Genomic DNA, 18,927 nt, shown 5'->3' on the forward strand with positions numbered 1-18,927 from the left:
CCCCCCCACACAGTATGATGTCCCCACAGTACATTCCTCCACACACAGTATGATGTCCCCACAGTACATTCTCCCACGCACAATATGATGTCCCCACAGTACATTCCCCCCACACACAGTATGATGTCCCCACAGTACATTCCCCACACACAGTATGATGTCCCCACAGTACATTCCCTCCACACACACAGTATGATGTCCCCACAGTACATTCCCCACACATAGTATGATGTCCCCACAGTACATTCCCTCCACACACACAGTATGATGTCCCCACAGTACATTCCCCCCACACACAGTATGATGCCCCCACAGTACATTCCCCCACACACAGTATGATGTCCCCACAGTACATTCCCCACACACAGTATGATGTCCCCACAGTACATTCCCTCCACACACACAGTATGATGTCCCCACAGTACATTCCCCCCACACACAGTATGATGTCCCCACAGTACATTCTCCCACGCACAGTATGATGTCCTCACAGTACATTCCCCCCACACACAGTATGATGTCCCCACAGTACATTCTCCCACACACAGTATGATGTCCCCACAGTACATTCCTCCACACACAGTATGATGTCCTCACAGTACATTCCCCCACACACAGTATGATGTCCTTCCAGTACATTCCCCCACACACAGTATGATGTTCCCACAGTACATTCCCCCACACACAGTATGATGTTCCCACAGTACATTCCCTCCACACACACAGTATGATGTCCCCTTAGTACATTCCCCCCACACACAGTATGATGTCCTCACAGTACATTCCCCCCACACACAGTATGATGTCCCCACAGTACATTCTCCCACACACAGTATGATGTCCTCACAGTACATTCCCCCACACACAGTATGATGTCCCCACAGTACATTCCTCCACACACAGTATGATGTCCTCATAGTACATTCCCTCCACACACAGTATGATGTCCCCACAGTACATTCCCCCACATACAGTATGATGTCCTCACAGTACATTCCCTCCACACACAGTATGATGTCCCCACAGTACATTCCCCCACACACAGTATGATGTCCCCACAGTACATTCCCCACACACAGTATGATGTCCTCACAGTACATTCTCCCCACACACAGTATGATGTCTCCACAGTACATTCCCCCACACACACTGTATGATGTCCCCACAATATATTCCCCTCACACACAGTATAATGTCCCCACAGTACATTCCCTCCACACACAGTATGATGTCCCCACAGTACATTCCCCCACACACAGTATGATGTCCCCACAGTACATTCCCCCACACACAGTATGATGTCCTTCCAGTACATTCCCCCACACACGGTATGATGTTCCCACAGTACATTCCCCCACACACAGTATGATGTTCCCACAGTACATTCCCTCCACACACACAGTATGATGTCCCCTTAGTACATTCCCCCCACACACAGTATGATGTCCTCACAGTACATTCCCCCCACACACAGTATGATGTCCTCACAGTACATTCCCCCACACACAGTATGATGTCCCCACAGTACATTCCCCCACACACAGTATGATGTCCTCACAGTACATTCCCTCCACACACAGTATGATGTCCCCACAGTACATTCCCCCACATACAGTATGATGTCCTCACAGTACATTCCCTCCACACACAGTATGATGTCCCCACAGTACATTCCCCCACACACAGTATGATGTCTCCACAGTACATTCCCCATACACAGTATGATGTCCCCACAGTACATTCCCCCACACACATTATGATGTCCTCACAGTACATTCCCCCACACACTGTATGATGTCCTCACAGTACATTCCCCCCACACACAGTATGATGTCTCCACAGTACATTCCCCCCACACAGTATGATGTCCCCACAGTACATTCCCCCCACACACAGTATGATGTCCCCACAGTACATTCCCCCCACACACAGTATGATGTCTCCACAGTACATCCTCCCCCACACAGTATGATGTCCCCACAGTACATTCCCCCCACACACAGTATGATGTCCCCACAGTACATTCCCCCACACACTGTATGATGTCCCCAAAATACATTCCCCTCACACACAGTATAATGTCCCCACAGTACATCCCCTCCACACACAGTATAATGTCCCCACAGTACATTCCCCCACACACAGTATGATGTCCCCACAGTACATTCCCCCACACACAGTATGATGTCCCCACAGTACATTCCCTCCACACACAGTATGATGTCCCCACAGTACATTCCCCCACACACAGTATGATGTCCCCACAGTACATTCCCCCACACACAGTATGATGTCTCCACAGTACATTGCCCACACACAGTATGATGTCCCCACAGTACATTCCCCCACACACATTATGATGTCCTCACAGTACATTCCCCCACACACTGTATGATGTCCTCACAGTACATTCCCCCCACACACAGTATGATGTCTCCACAGTACATTCCCCCCACACAGTATGATGTCCCCACAGTACATTCCCCCCACACACAGTATGATGTCCCCACAGTACATTCCCCCCACACACAGTATGATGTCTCCACAGTACATCCTCCCCCACACAGTATGATGTCCCCACAATACATTCCCCCCACACACAGTATGATGTCCCCACAGTACATTCCCCCACACACTGTATGATGTCTCCACAGTACATTCCCCCCACACACAGTATGATGTCCCCACAGTACATTCCCCCACACACTGTAGGATGTCTCCACAGTACATTCCCCCCACACACAGTATAATGTCCCCACAGTACATTCCCCCCACACACAGTATGATGTCTCCACAGTACATCCTCCCCCACACAGTATGATGTCCCCACAGTACATTCCCCCCACACACAGTATGATGTCCCCACAGTACATTCCCCCACACACTGTATGATGTCTCCACAGTACATTCCCCCACACACAGTATGATGTCCTCACAGTACATTCCCCCCACACACAGTATGATGTCCCCACAGTACATTCCCCCACACACAGTATGATGTCCCCACAGTACATTCCCCACACACAGTATGATGTCCCCACAGTACATTCCCCCACACACAGTATGATGTCCTTCCAGTACATTCCCCCACACACAGTATGATGTCCCAACAGTACATTCCCCCACACACAGTATGATGTCTCCACAGTACATTCCCCCCACACACAGTATGATGTCCCCACAGTACATTCCCCCCACACACAGTATGATGTCCCCACAGTACATTCCCCCCACACACAGTATGATGTCCTCACAGTACATTCCCCCACACACAGTATGATGTCTCCACAGTACATTCCCCCCACACACAGTATGATGTCCCCACAGTACATTCCCCCCACACACAGTATGATGTCCCCACAGTACATTCCCCCACACACAGTATGATGTCTCCACAGTACATTCCCCCCCACACAGTATGATGTCTCCACAGTACATTCCCTCCACACACAGTATGATGTCCTCACAGTACATTCCCCCACACACAGTATGATGTCTCCACAGTACATTCCCTCCACACACAGTATGATGTCCTCACAGTATATTCCTCCACACACAGTATGATGTCCCCACAGTACATTCCTCCACACACAGTATGATGTCCCCATAGTACATTCCCCACACACAGTATGATGTCCCCACAGTACATTCCCCCACACACAGTATGATGTCTTCACAGTACATTCCCTCCACACACAGTATGATGTCTCCACAGTACATTCCCCCCACACACAGTATGATGTCCCCACAGTACATTCCCCCCACACACAGTATGATGTCCCCACAGTACATTCCCCCCACACACAGTATGATGTCCCAACAGTACATTCCCCCACACACAGTATGATGTCTCCACAGTACATTCCCTCCACACACAGTATGATGTCTCCACAGTACATTCCCCCCACACACAGTAAGATGTCCCCACAGTACATTCCCCCACACACAGTATGATGTCCCCACAGTACATTCCCTCCACACACAGTATGATGTCTCCACAGTACATTCCCCCCACACACAGTATGATGTCTCCACAGTACATTCCCCCCACACAGTATGATGTCCCCACAGTACATTCCCCCCACACACAGTATGATGTCCCCACAGTACATTCCCCCACACACAGTATGATGTCCCCACAGTACATTCCCCCACACACAGTATGATGTCCTCACAGTACATTCCCCCCACACACAGTATGATGTCCCCACAGTACATTCCCCCACACACAGTATGATGTCCCCACAGTACATTCCCCCCACACACAGTATGATGTCCCCACAGTACATTCCCCCACACACAGTATGATGTCCCCACAGTACATTCCCCCACACACAGTATGATGTCCCCACAGTACATTCCCCCCACACACAGTATGATGTCCCCACAGTACATTCCCCCCACACACAGTATGATGTCCCAACAGTACATTCCCCCACACACAGTATGATGTCTCCACAGTACATTCCCCCCACACACAGTATGATGTCTCCACAGTACATTCCCCCCACACACAGTATGATTTCCCCACAGTACATTCCCCCCACACACAGTATGATGTCCCCACAGTACATTCCCCCACACACAGTATGATGTCCCCACAGTACATTCCCTCCACACACAGTATGATGTCCCCACAGTACATTCCCCCCACACAGTATGATGTCCCCACAGTACATTCCCCCACACACAGTATGATGTCCTCACAGTACATTCCCTCCACACACAGTATGATGTCTCCACAGTACATTCCTCCACACACAGTATGATGTCTCCACAGTACATTCCCTCCACACACAGTATGATGTCCCCACAGTACATTCCCCCCACACACAGTATGATGTCCCCACAGTACATTCCCCCCACACACAGTATGATGTCCCCACAGTACATTCCCCCCACACACAGTATGATGTCCCCACAGTACATTCCCCCCACACACAGTACGATGTCCCCACAGTACATTCCCCCACACACAGTATGATGTCCTCACAGTACATTCCCTCCACACACAGTATGATGTCCCCACAGTACATTCCCTCCACACACAGTATGATGTCTCCACAGTACATTCCCTCCACACACAGTATGATGTCCCCACAGTACATTCCCCCCACACACAGTATGATGTCCCCACAGTACATTCCCCCACACACAGTATGATGTCCCCACAATACATTCCCCTCCACACACAGTATGATGTCCTCACAGTACATTCCCCCCACACACAGTATGATGTCCCCACAGTACATTTCCTCCACACACAGTATGATGTCCTCACAGTACATTCCCCCACACACAGTATGATGTCCCCACAGTACATTCCCCACACACAGTATGATGTCCCCACAGTACATTCCCCCACACACAGTATGATGTCCTCACAGTACATTCCTCCACACACAGTATGATGTCCCCACAGTACATTCCCCCCACACACAGTATGATGTCCTCACAGTACATTCCCTCCACACACAGTATGATGTCTCCACAGTACATTCCCTCACACACAGTATGATGTCCTCACAGTACATTTCCTCCACACACAGTATGATGTCCTCACAGTACATTCCCCCACACACAGTATGATGTCCCCACAGTACATTCCCCACACACAGTATGATGTCCCCACAGTACATTCCCCCACACACAGTATGATGTCCTCACAGTACATTCCTCCACACACAGTATGATGTCCCCACAGTACATTCCTCCACACACAGTATGATGTTCCCACAGTACATTCCCTCCACACACAGTATGATGTCCTCACAGTACATTCCCTCCACACACAGTATGATGTCCTCACAGTACATTCCCTCCACACACAGTATGATGTCTCCACAGTACATTCCCCCACACACAGTATGATGTCCTCACAGTACATTCCTCCACACACAGTATGATGTCCCCACAGTACATTCCTCCACACACAGTATGATGTTCCCACAGTACATTCCCTCCACACACAGTATGATGTCCTCACAGTACATTCCCTCCACACACAGTATGATGTCCTCACAGTACATTCCCTCCACACACAGTATGATGTCTCCACAGTACATTCCCTCACACACAGTATGATGTCCTCACAGTACATTCCCCCACACACAGTATGATGTCCCCACAGTACATTCCCCACACACAGTATGATGTCCCCACAGTACATTCCCCCACACACAGTATGATGTCCTCACAGTACATTCCTCCACACACAGTATGATGTCCCCACAGTACATTCCTCCACACACAGTATGATGTCCCCACAGTACATTCCCCCACACACAGTATGATGTCCCCACAGTACATTCCTCCACACACAGTATGATGTCACCACAGTACATTCCCTCCACACACAGTATGATGTCTCCACAGTACATTCCCCCACACACAGTATGATGTCCTCACAGTACATTCCCTCCACACACAGTATGATGTCTCCACAGTACATTCCCTCACACACAGTATGATGTCCTCACAGTACATTCCCTCCACACACAGTATGATGTCCCCACAGTACATTCCTCCACACACAGTATGATGTCTCCACAGTACATTCCCCACACACAGTATGATGTCCCCACAGTACATTCCCCCACACACAGTATGATGTCCTCACAGTACATTCCTCCACACACAGTATGATGTCCCCACAGTTCATTCCCCCCACACACAGTATGATGGCCCCACAATACATTCCCCACACAGAGTATCATGTCCCCAAAGTATATTACCCACCATACTCAGTGTGAAGTTTCTACAGTGACCCTCACTTGCCTGTGTGTCTAGTCACATTTCTGCTCCTCTTTGACTGATCAGGACTCTACTGCCCTGGGATGTGACATGGGAATGACATGTAACCTGAAAGATTTTGCAGGTCTTTTGTTACGGTGCCGGGTGGTGGAACCACTGTGCCGTGGTACAAGGAGGGACCGAAGTGGCGTAACTAGGGACCTCACCCGGACCGACCCTGGCTCGACGGCAGCTTTATGACTCCGTGAACCAAGGAGGGACTGGGAAGATGGACCAGGTGCTGCTCCGAAACCGACCTCGTGTGAGAGCAGGCGACTCCCACAGGATAGATGACAGGTGCCGACTGGCATGGCAGATGGGTAGGTAGGCAGGCTGGTAGATAGGCAGATGGTGCCGGCTGGTAGGCAGGCGGGCACGGCTGGTAGGCAGGCTGGCAGGCACGGCTGATAGACAGGCTGGCAGGCACGGTTGATAGACAGGCTGCCGAGCACAGTTGATAGACAGACTAGCGGACAGCACTGGGATCTGAGAACTAAGGTTAGGAACCCAACTGACAACGTTGCACAGGCACCTCCATGTTGAGGGAGGTACCTTAAACAATACTTGTCCTCCGACCATTGGCCGGGGACATCTTAGAATGGCGCGTGCGGCCCCTTTAAGAGACAGGGAGCACACGCGCCCTAAGCACAGTACCCGGGGATCTGCGCGCGGTGCGCGCACCCCGAGCACGGCCAGCATGGGAGACAACCGGCAGTGTGGGAGACACCGGCGAGGCCAGGGCGGTAAGGGGGTCAGTTTCTCAGCCGGGTAGGAGGCAGAGACGCCAGTGCTCCATCTTTTAGTCTCTATCGAGACATAAATAGTGGATGAGGGATCTAACTGTATCTATGTCCTCAGGAAATACCACTAATATCCTTGGACTGTTAGACAACTCCCAAAATTTGGAACCAACTGGTATGGTTGGGAGGTCTTTGATGTTGTTATTAGGTATATCATGCATATTGCGAGTAGAAGATGAGAAGTGAGTGGCAGTTGTCTGTGGATTAGTAATGTTTCTTATGTTTCTCTAGATTGCAGCAGAAAAAGAGGAAATACAATGGAGTGGACGGATTACTGGACTTCCGCAGCCACCTGGGAACATATCGGGTTGAGGATGGACTACCCATGTAAGTATCTTCTGATGACCAGAACAGATGGAAGAAGCCATGAGAAGAGACTTGTGGAACTAGTGCCTGTGACACTGTACTTCTCTGTCTGAAGGGGTCATAGGAGTCTGGAGGAGGAGGACAGAGAAGTGTGGAGGAAAGAACATAAGATTGGGGAGGGTGAGACAGAGGGATCTGGAGAAGGACAGAGTTGTCAGGAGAGAACGGAGAACTCTGGAGGGAACAGAGGAGTCAGAGTAGAATAGAGGGGTCGTAAAAAAGGGACAAAGGGGTCTGGATGAGAGGACAGAAGAGTCTGGAGGAGGACAAAGGAGCCTAGAGGGAATATAAGAGACAGGAAAGGACAGAGGCATTTGGTGGAGAATAACTGAGGAGAGTGGTGGAGGACCAAGAAGTCAGCAGGGAACATTTAGAGAAGATTCTGAAGAGGAGAAATGTGTCTGTGAAAGGACCGAAGAGTCGGAAGAAGGATAGAGGAGTTTGTGAAAGGTAAAAGGTCTGGAAAAGACAAGATTAAAGGAAGAAAAGATGTGGTTTCTATGGGCACTGCCGTAAGGGAGGATGAGAAAAGGTAAATGAAGAAGGATATCTTATTGTTTTATCCTTCTTCATATACCTTTCGCTCATTCTCCCTTATGGCAGCACCTGGCGTAACCACATCTTTTCCTATTCCTTGGATCTTCCTCTAGTTCCGTGCCTTAGCACTTGGGATGGGCGGTCGAGGCAGCAGCCATGGGTTTTTACTATTCCAAACTTCCTCTAGTGTTGTGCCTGTCCAGCACAAATATTTCAGATAACTATTTCCATATTGCTGATGTTTCCGTTCCTCCAAGCCGATTCACACGTAGAGCACCTCTGTGCCTATTTGGAAAAACTGGACATTTGAAGTGAAAACGCCTCCTGTTTACCTCCCGACGCACACAAGTGAGTAACACTCCCAAAAAAGGAACAATAGTACAAGTGCAATCTAATAATTAGTTGTCATACTTGCTGCATCCCATGGGCAAAAATTAATAATACACCAAATGAAGGTCAGGAGTAGAGCAACTAAACAATGTATAGCAAAGTCCAGATCAAAACAATATATAAGGCATATAAAGGTGCATGGGAATAGCCACTGGATTGGAGTTTATGTTACGCTGCTATCATTCGGTGGTGTTGAGAAGTCTGGCCCAATCCAGCCCTTGTTCATTTTTATAAGAGTCAGCCTGTCAGCATTTTCAGTTGACGGGCGGATGCGCTTATCAGTTATAATGTCCCCGGCGGCACTAAGAATCCGCCCTGACAAAACGCTAGCGGCAGGGCAGGCCAGGACTTCCAAGGCGTAGAGACAGTTCACTCCACGTATCCAGCTTGGATACCAAATAATTAAAAGGCACAGCGGAATCACAGAGGACATTGGTACCGTCAGCAAGGTACTCCTTCAGCATCTTTGCACAACTTTTCTCTCCGTGTCAGAGTACCCTGCGCATCAGGGCCTGGGCGCTGGGAGGGTCTGATAAAACTGTCCCACACCTTTGACAGCATTTCCCTGCCTCTGCTGCATCGTATTTGTGTCTCCCTTGCCTGTACTCCTTGGTTGTCCAAGGAACTGTGACCTGTGTCGCCAGCATTTTCAGATGGGAATTTTTTTAATAATTCCGCAACAAGGGCCTTCTGGTACCACAATATTTTTCAAGACCTCTCCGCCACGGGAAGGAAAGATAGAAAGTTCTCCTTGTAGCGCGGGTCTAGAAGTGTGACCAACAAGTAGTTACTGTCGGCCAAAATGCGTACAACGTGAGGGTCACGGGAAAGGCAGAGGAACATAAAGTCAGCCATGTGTGCCAGACTGGTAACAGCCAAGTCTTCCCTGTCCTGACCAAGAGGACGACTGTCCATGCTCTCCTCCTCATCCTCCTCCTCACTCTCCCATTCCTCAGGCCATCCACACTGAACAGACTGTATGACAGTTGTGTGGGTAGTACCTTCTGTAGCACAGGAAAACAGCTCCTGTTCCTCCTCCCCCTTATCTTCCTCCTCATTATTACCCAATCCACATTGGGATGAGATGAGGCTGGGCTGTGTTGCATCACCCTGTATGGTTCCTTGCTCCATTTCATCGTGCTCCGCCTGCAATGCCTCCTCTTTAATTGTGAGCAGCAAGCGTTTCAGAAGACAGAGAAGCGGGATGGTAACACTAATTATGACGTCATCACCGCTCACCATCTTGATGGAGTCCTCAAAGTTTTGGAGGATGACACAGACGTCTGACATCCATGCTCACTCATCAGTTCTTATGTGCGGAGGCTGATCTGAATATTGACAGGCATGTTGAAGCTGGTAGTCAACTACTCTCTGCTGCTCACAAATCCTTCCCAACATCTGCAATGTTGAGTTCCAAAGCGTGCTGACATCGCACACCAGTCGGTGAGCTGGAAGCTACAAATGCTGCTGAAGCACGGTGCAGGCGGCAGAAGCTGTAGGTGACTTTTGAAAATGGGCACACAGGCGGTGTATTTTAACCAGCAGCTCAGGTAGATCCGGATAGGTTTTGAGAAACTGCTGAACCACTAGGTTGAGCTCATGGGCCAGGCATGGCACGTGTGCAAGGTTGCCTAGCTTCAGAGCCGCCATCCGGTTCCAGCCATTGTCACACACAACCATACCTAGCTGTAGGTTCAGCGGTGACAACCACAGATCTGCCTGCTCTGTTACAGCTGTCTACAGCTCTTCAGAGGTGTGCGTTTTGTCCCCTATGCATATTAGCTTCAGTGCCTGTTACCGCTTGGCCGAGGCAGTGCTGCAGTGCTTCCAGCTTCCGACTGATGTTGTCATTTCGGAGATGGAGGCTGAGGAGGAGGAGGTGCAGGAGCTGTAGAATGTGGGGGCAACCCTGATTGACCCAGGGCCCGCAATCCTCAGCATTGGGAGGACGTGTTCTGTCTCAGGTTCCGACTGGGTCCTGGCTTCCACTATATTAACCCAGTGTGCCGTCAGCGAGCACTTGTCCACGTGTCTGTGGTTAGGTGGACCTTCCCAGTAACTGTATTGTTGAGGGCACAGCTAATGTTCTGTGACACGTGCTCGTGTAATGCGGGGATGCCACGGGGAGAAATAGTGGCGGCTGGGGAGCGAGTACCAAGGGATAGCCACCGCCATCAGGTTGTGGAGAGATTCCGCCTCCACGAGCCTAAAAGGCAACATTTTAAGTGCAAGCATTCGAGAAATGTGTGAGTTTAGTAGTATGGCCTGTGGGACCTTGGCTGCATATTTGCGCTTGCATTCAAAGGACTGGGGTAGGGACAACTGAACGCTGCACTGGGACAAGGACGTGGACTCTGACGGTGATGGTTGCAAGTGTGCAACGACAGGTGCAGGGCGGGAGGAGGCTACTTCGCCTGCGCCATGGATAGAAGATTGGCGTGCATGCACAACAGGCGGAAAAAGGCAGTGGTGTCACCTGCAGACACTGTTTCTGGACCCTGGTGTTCGGCCCAACTAGTCAGGTGCTTTGCTGTCATGTGCCTGAGCATGCTGGTGGTGAACAAACTGGTAGTTTTGCTGCCCCTGCTGATGCTGGTATAGCTGAGGGTGCAAATGGCCTTTTTGTGGTTATCTGAATAGTCTTAAAAAAGAGCCAGACTCTGGATGACCTAACAGTTGGACTGGCAACTTCTCTTGTGTTGGTGTTCCAGGGAACAATTGCCCAACTTGTGTCTGTGGCCACCCCACTGCTTGTTCCTGCCTGTTGTGATGCTACATCTCCCTCCCCCTCGGTGCTGCTGTTCTCGCTCTGCATGTCACCTTGCCAGGTTGGGTCAGTGACTTCATCATCCACCACCTCGTCTTCCAAGAATGCACCCTAGGACTCCTCCTGACTTGGTGGCAATTGTGTCTCATCATCATCATCCACCTCTTGCGACAGTTTCGCCTTCGTGCGACCGTGGCTGCTCAAATATTTGGGCATTACTACATGTGATCTCCTCTTGCTCTACTTGAAGCTGGCCGGGTGAGAGGCCCGAATTTATAAATGGAAAAGTGAACAGCTTTTCAAAGTGGCCAAGAGAGGGATCAGTTGTCTCCTTGTACTCGGCATGGTGGGAAGAAGGAGGATCAGGGTGAGGAATATGTGGTGCACACTCACATATACTGAGTCTTGACCGTGGAGAAGACAGGGTGGTGGTGGCAAACTGACTGGAAGCATTATCTGCTATCCAACTAACAACCTTTTCACAATGCTCTGCCTTCAAGAGTGGTGTTCTGTGGCCCCCTAGTAATTGGGACAGAAACGTAGTTCAACATGTGGGTGTTTGTTGTTCTCCCTCATCAGGCACAGTTTCATCTTGCCCACCGCTTCGGCCTCTGCATGACCCATCATCATCACGTCCATGTCCCCATCTCTTGCCATGCGACTTGCCCATTTTAAATGGAGTGTAATATTTCGCCTGCTCCAAAAAATGTCACAATTATTACCGCAGATATATGGTATCACGTCTAATGACCACGGTTTTAGGAAGTGGCCTTATAGATGTGTTAGATGTGGTATTGGTCAGCGACCAAGTGTGAATAGTTTCAACAAAACACAGCTGCCAGACTTTAAATGGAGGGTGATATTTGGCACACTCCAAAAAATGGCTGTATTAGTAACACAGTAATATGGGATCACGTCTGATGATGGAAAAGTTTCTCTGCTTCCACAATACAGCAATGCGAATAAAATCAAAAATTTCTGGCTGTATTCTGCTAACAAGCAAATGGAGCAGTAAAATGGAGTACTGTATTGGTTTTTAAGGAAATAATCAGGATGAAGAGCAAAAAAAATAGCTCCGATATGTAGTCCAATGGATATCTGTAACAGCAACAGCAGACAGAGCGTGCAATGGACCCTATTGTGCTGTATACACTGTCCACAAACCCTGCTTCTGTGCCTAACTTCTGCTATCACCACTGAATATATGCAGCTGGATTAGTTCTCAGAAGGACTTAGTTTAGATCTATATATAGCTGTGGAATACCTGACTGAAAGAACCACCAATTCTGTCCCTCACACAGCAGCAGCTCTCCCTACACTGTCTGATCCGGAGTGACTGTGACGAGCATGGCGGCGCCAGGTCTGATATAGACCCGATGACGCTGTGCGGCCAGCCAATCACTGTAATGCCACAACCAACATGGCTACGGCATTACAATGCATGGCAGGCAATCCTTGCATGTTCATTGGCTCTCTAAAGAGCACCAAACATATGGGGAGGGAACCCGAGGGTCCCGGAAATACTCGCTGAGCAACTCGAGCAGTGAGATGCTCGGACGAGTACTAAGCAGTGACGAGCATGCTCGCTCATCACGACTGGCTAAGCAATGTAACAAGCTGCTGTATCCAAGAAGCAAGAAATCATGCAAGAGAAACACAAATCACATCATAGAAGGAAGTCCAAGTTCATAATGAGAGCAATTCATGATAGCATATATGAGAGATAATAGCCCCATAATCCCAGTAAGAATAGATAGCCTGATATACAACCTGTAGAGAGCATAGGGCCGTGATGGTGAGTAAGTCGGTGTCTCAGCCGGGGAAGGGAGGAAGTGTGCAGGGATGCCAGCGCTACAGCTACTAGTGGTGTGAGTTTTTCCACTTGGAGCTTTTTGAAGCTGGACCACCTGCTCTGTTAAGCCAGATGTCCTGTCTCGGCTACACATTTTGGAGGTCTATAATCTCAGACCGGATATGATACAGTCGATTGGAATGAAATTATATCCCCATATTCTTCACATTCCCCTCGAAATCAAAAGATGTCCAGCAGTGCCATCAGCTCAGAACTGGAAGCAACCAGTCAGACTAGCGACCCCCATCTATTGTTCAGAGAAGTCTGGCCAGAAGTCATCTTCATGGAATAACTGGGCCAAAAGCCTCAGACCTTCTAAGTGGAAACAAGGACAAGAGATACAACTCTGCACAACAACATAGGAACGGAGACATAAAAATGTCAGCAGGTCTCCAGACTGATGAGACAAAATAGGAGATATTGGCAGGAGAGTAGGTCTGGAGAGCGGCGCAATAATGAGCAGTGATGCACGGTGTAAGGTCTTGCAAGTTTGTGGCTGCATTTCAGCAAACGGAGCTGTGGCTTTGGTCAGGTTAATGGTGTCTTACAATTCTGAGGAATCCCGGAGATACTGACCCACCATGTAATCCCATCAGGGAGGCGTCTGATTGGCTCAAAACTTATTCTGCAGCTGGACAATGACCCCCAACATTCAGCCAATGTCAATGTCATAAAGAAGGAGTACGGGAGGAGATGATCCGGCCTGTAGAGCCCTGATCTCATATCATTCAGTCTGTCTGGGATCACATGAAGAGACAGAAGGATCCACTCAAGCCTCATACACAGAAGATCTGGGGTCAGTTTTCAAAGATGTTTGGCACAACCTCCTGCTGAGATCCTCCATAACCTGTGTACAAGTGATGAGCAGAAGTGATGGAGGCGACGGGCGGTCACCAGATACCAATGATGGATGTGATTGATGAATGAGGCGATGGGCGATCACCAGATACTGATGATGGAGGCGACGGGCGGTCACCAGATACTGATGATGAAGGTGATAGGCGATCACCAGATACTGATGATGGAGGCGATGGGTGGTCACCAGATACAAATGATGAATGAGGCGATGGGCAGTCACCAGATACAGATGATGGAGGTGATAGGCGGTCACCAGATACCAACGACGGATGTGATTGATGAATGAGGCGATGGGCGGTCACCAGATATTGATGATGGAGGCATCGGGCGGTCACCATATACTGATGATGGAGGCGACGGGCGGTCACCAGATACTGATGATGGATGTGACTGATGAATGAGGCCATGGGCGGTCACCAGATACTGATGAATGAGGCGAGGGGCGGTCACCAGATACTGATGATGAAGGCGATAGGCGATCACCAGATACTGATGATGGAGGCGATGGGCGGTCACCAAATACTGATGATGGAGGAGAAGGGTGATCACCAGATACTGATGATGGAGGAGATGGGTGGTCACCAGATACTGATGATGGAGGTGACGGGTGGTCACCAGATACTGATGATGGAGGTGACGGGTGGTCACCAGATACCGATGAAGGAGGTGATAAGCGTTCACCAGATACTAATGATGGAGGCGACGGGCGGTCACCAGATACTGTTGATGGAGGAGATGGGCGGTCACCAGATACTGATGATCGAGGCGACGGGCGGTCACCAAATATGGATGATGGAGGTGATGGGCGGTCACCAGATACTGATGATGGAGGCGATGGGCGGTCACCAAATACTGATGATGGAGGGGATGGGCAGTTACTTGATAAAAAATTATTAACATTTCTATTTTTTAAAGCATTCTTACTTTGCAGCAGTTTTTCCTTCACCTGCTGTAAGGCAGCGCTAGTCATCATACTGGGGGTTACTCGCTTCGCTGCGTCAATCAATGCACATGTGCAATGTCTTTACGCTTTTCTCACAATGTTGCAGTTTATTACATTATAAGCCACAGTTCACCGGGTCCAACTCCGTGGCACACCGACACACATATCTACAATATTCATGAGACAAGTGGCACACAGGCCCACTTGCTCCAGGTTACAGCCTACGGCAAGGTAATAAATTATCAATGTCCATAACACAGTCCATGTAACAAAGTGTATTACCTTTGCCGGGTTTAGTTGCTGCAGTCCATTTAATCTGCCACCACTGTGGCTTTGTGGCTTCCCAGGTAGGGGTCTCCAGCCGTCGTACCTTCGAAGGCTACTGGTATGTTTTCACTCACATCCAGTCTGCGCCTTTCAGGACTCTTGTATGCCAAGCCGGCTCTCCCTCAAAGGTCACTGGCATCCATGCACAGGATCCAGGCTTGACCTTTCAGGCTGCCAGGCTTCACTCTCGGCCTCACTAGGCCTCACACGAACGGTGTCCCACACACATGGGGAACAGGCCTCATGCCTCTCACAGAACACACCGCACACCTGTCTCAAATTACCAGGGTTTATATATCCTGTAGCACATATACATACACAGACAGGACCTTGCTGATGTCACAGTCATGTGATCAGTCAGCTGTGTGTATAGGTCCTGTGTGCTGTCCCAGTCATGTGTACCGACCTTTACTGTGCATACAGGACCTGTGTGATGTCACAGTCATGTGACCAGTCACCTGAGGGGAAGGTTTATGGTCAGGTAAAACACATCCTAGACCATTACTGTAATGCCAGCAAGTCGCTGCATTACACTGCCTAAACTTTTTTGCACATGTCACTTTTGACTAATCAAACAAATATTGTCGCAGTCAAAGTTCAAAATGTACAGTGCAAAGTCCCAGCTAGCTGTAGGATTTATCACAATGGGTAGGAGTAGGCAAATGTAGAGCTGTTCCCCAAGAAGAATGTCTGATGAGAGGGAGGTTGTGGCAGATGTTGTAGAACTGGAGCATAAACAACTGGAGTTTCTGGCAGTGCGGTGCTTTGGGCTGAAAGGTCACGCACAGCATGGAAGACCTCCCATTGGCTCATAGCAAGTTGCATAACATGTCCAGATTAATCATCAGTATCCCATGGCAATGACATTGAAGCCATTGCCATGGTAAATTTTGAGCAACATTGCCCAGAGGTGGAGACACTTCTGCTCAAACTCCAAGTCAGGCTTACACGTAGCTTCCGTCCCGTCTATGAGTTGCCACTGACCCACAGTCACTCTTTTCCTGAACCTCCAGCTTAGTAGCACTGACATTGCTCTCTCCTTCTTCCACATCACTCTACCTGTGCCAGGTATTTTCAGCTGACATTTAGTTCTCTGCCATGCTCCAATGTTGTTCTCTTCTTTTTTGTTAAAGATTACTAGTCTAAGTTCTTCCTACACATAGGTTATGCAGATACTCTCTCCTTTCAGCCCTACACCAGACTAACTAGAACCAGGGACTAACTAGCACCAGGGACTAACTAGAACCAGGGACTAACTAGCACCCGGGACTAACTAGAACCAGGGACTAACTAGAACCAATGACTAACTAGAACCAGGGACTAACTAGAACCAGGGACTAACTAGAACCAGGGACTAACTAGAACCAGGGACTAACTAGAACCAGGAACTAACTAGACCACCACCTACTCACATTCTCATCCCTGTCCTCCTCACCTGTCACCCATGTCCAGCAACTAACACACCCCCGCAGAAACCTTGCACATCTAGACACTCACACACTCTCGGACTCTGTTCTACCACTGACATCCATATCCTCACTCCATGACACAGACAGCGCCACTGCTTTCTACAATGCCACTCTCGCATCAGCTATTGACTCGGTCGCCCCTCTTACGCATGGCAGAGCGCGACGAGTCAACAGGCAACCCTGGCACAACAACCTCACTAAACAGCTTCGACAAGCGTCCAGGGTTGCGGAGCAGCGTTGGAAGAAAACACATACTCAAGATGACTTCACTGCATTAAAACAAGCAACACTCGCATTCAAATCAGCACTCACCTCTGCTAAACAGGCCGACTTCACAACCCTCATATCTTCCCTATCCTACAACCCCAAACAACTATTCAACACTTTCAACTCTCTCCTCCGCTCTCCACTGCCCCCCTCCAACCTCCATCATCTCTGCTGAGGAGTTTGCAACACACTTCAAAAACAAGGTTTACCAAACACGGCAAGTCTTTACTGTCCGACCACCACAACCCCTCTGTCTTCCACACCACTTCCCCACCCCTATAACCTCCCTTCCCAACATCACGGAAAGAGAACTTACTCATCTCCTCTCCAAATCACACCTCACCACATGTGCACTCGACCCCATCCCATCCCACCTCCTCCCTAACATCACCCCCACACTCGTCCCATCCCTAACCCATCTCTTCAACCTATCACTATCCTCTGGTAGTTTCCCTGCTGCCTTCAAACATGCCACAATCACACCCATCCTCAAAAAGCCATCCCTTGACCCAACCGCCCTGTCCAGCTATCGCCCCATATCGCTGCTCCCATTTGCCTCCAAACTCCTTGAGCAACACGTTCACGCTCAACTTTCCTCCCACTTTTCATCTAACTCTCTCTTCGACAACCGACAATCCGGCTTCCGCCCCCACCATTCCACCGAAACTGCCTTTACTAAAATCACCAATGACCTACTTACAGCCAAAGCTAACAGACAATTCTCTGTACTCCTTCTACTTGACCTGTCTTCTGCTTTCGATACAGTTGACCATTGCCTCCTACTACAGATCCTCTCTTCCTTTGGTGTCAAAGACCTTGCCCTATCCTGTATCTCTTCATACCTTTCTAACCGCACATTTAGCGTCTCCCACTCCCACACTACCTCCTCACCCATCCCCCTCTCTGTTGGAGTCCCTCAAGGCTCTGTCCTAGGACCCCTACTCTTCTCAATCTATACCCTTGGCCTGTGACAGCTCATAAAATCCTATGGCTTCCAGTACCATCTGTACGCTGATGACACCCAGATCTACCTCTGGCCCAGACGTCACCTCTCTGCTGTCAAGAATCCCAGCATGTCTAGCCGCCATATCCTCCTTCTTCTCCTCCCGCTACCTCAAGCTCAATGTGGACAAAACTGAACTCATTATCTTTCCCCCATCTCGCATATCTTCCCCACCTGATCTATCTATCACAATAAACGACATCACTCTTTCCGCTGTACCGACAATCCACTGCCTCGGAGTAACCCTTGACTCTGTCCTGTCCTTCAAACCCCACATCCAAGCTCTCGCCACCTCCTGTCGCCTCCAGCTCAAAAACATTTCCAGAATCCGTCCTTTCCTCAACCCTCAATCTACTAAACTGCTTGTGCATGCCCTCATCATCTCCCGCCTCGACTATTGCAACATCCTCCTCTGTGGCCTCCCTGCTAACACTCTCTCACCCCTCCAGTCCATCCTCAACTCTGCTGCACGACTCGTTCATCTCTCGCCTCGCTACTCCTCTGCTAAGCCCCTTTGCAGATCTCTTCACTGGCTCCTATTCCCCCAGCGTATCCA

General features: G+C 49.5%; 1 protein-coding gene across 4 annotated transcripts in view; it reads left to right on the forward strand.

The window, feature by feature from the left end:
- LOC141190223 (transient receptor potential cation channel subfamily M member 2-like) overlaps nt 1-18,927 on the forward strand; it is a 399,780-nt gene that overhangs the window by 352,370 nt on the left and 28,483 nt on the right. For 3 of the 4 annotated variants that reach the window (XM_073661205.1, XM_073661206.1, XM_073661207.1), the window contains one exon: nt 7,824-7,919. In XM_073661205.1, coding sequence (XP_073517306.1) covers nt 7,824-7,919 — 96 coding nt within the window. Of the gene's footprint in view, nt 1-6,923; nt 7,113-7,823; nt 7,920-18,927 lie in introns of those variants that run through there. The other variant, XM_073661208.1, reaches the window with a different exon arrangement.

The sequence above is a fragment of the Phyllobates terribilis genome, unplaced genomic scaffold (assembly GCF_046119375.1).
Source record: "Phyllobates terribilis strain yellow unplaced genomic scaffold, ASM4611937v1 Scaffold_2__4_contigs__length_985480577, whole genome shotgun sequence".
Classification (NCBI taxonomy): domain Eukaryota; kingdom Metazoa; phylum Chordata; class Amphibia; order Anura; family Dendrobatidae; genus Phyllobates; species Phyllobates terribilis.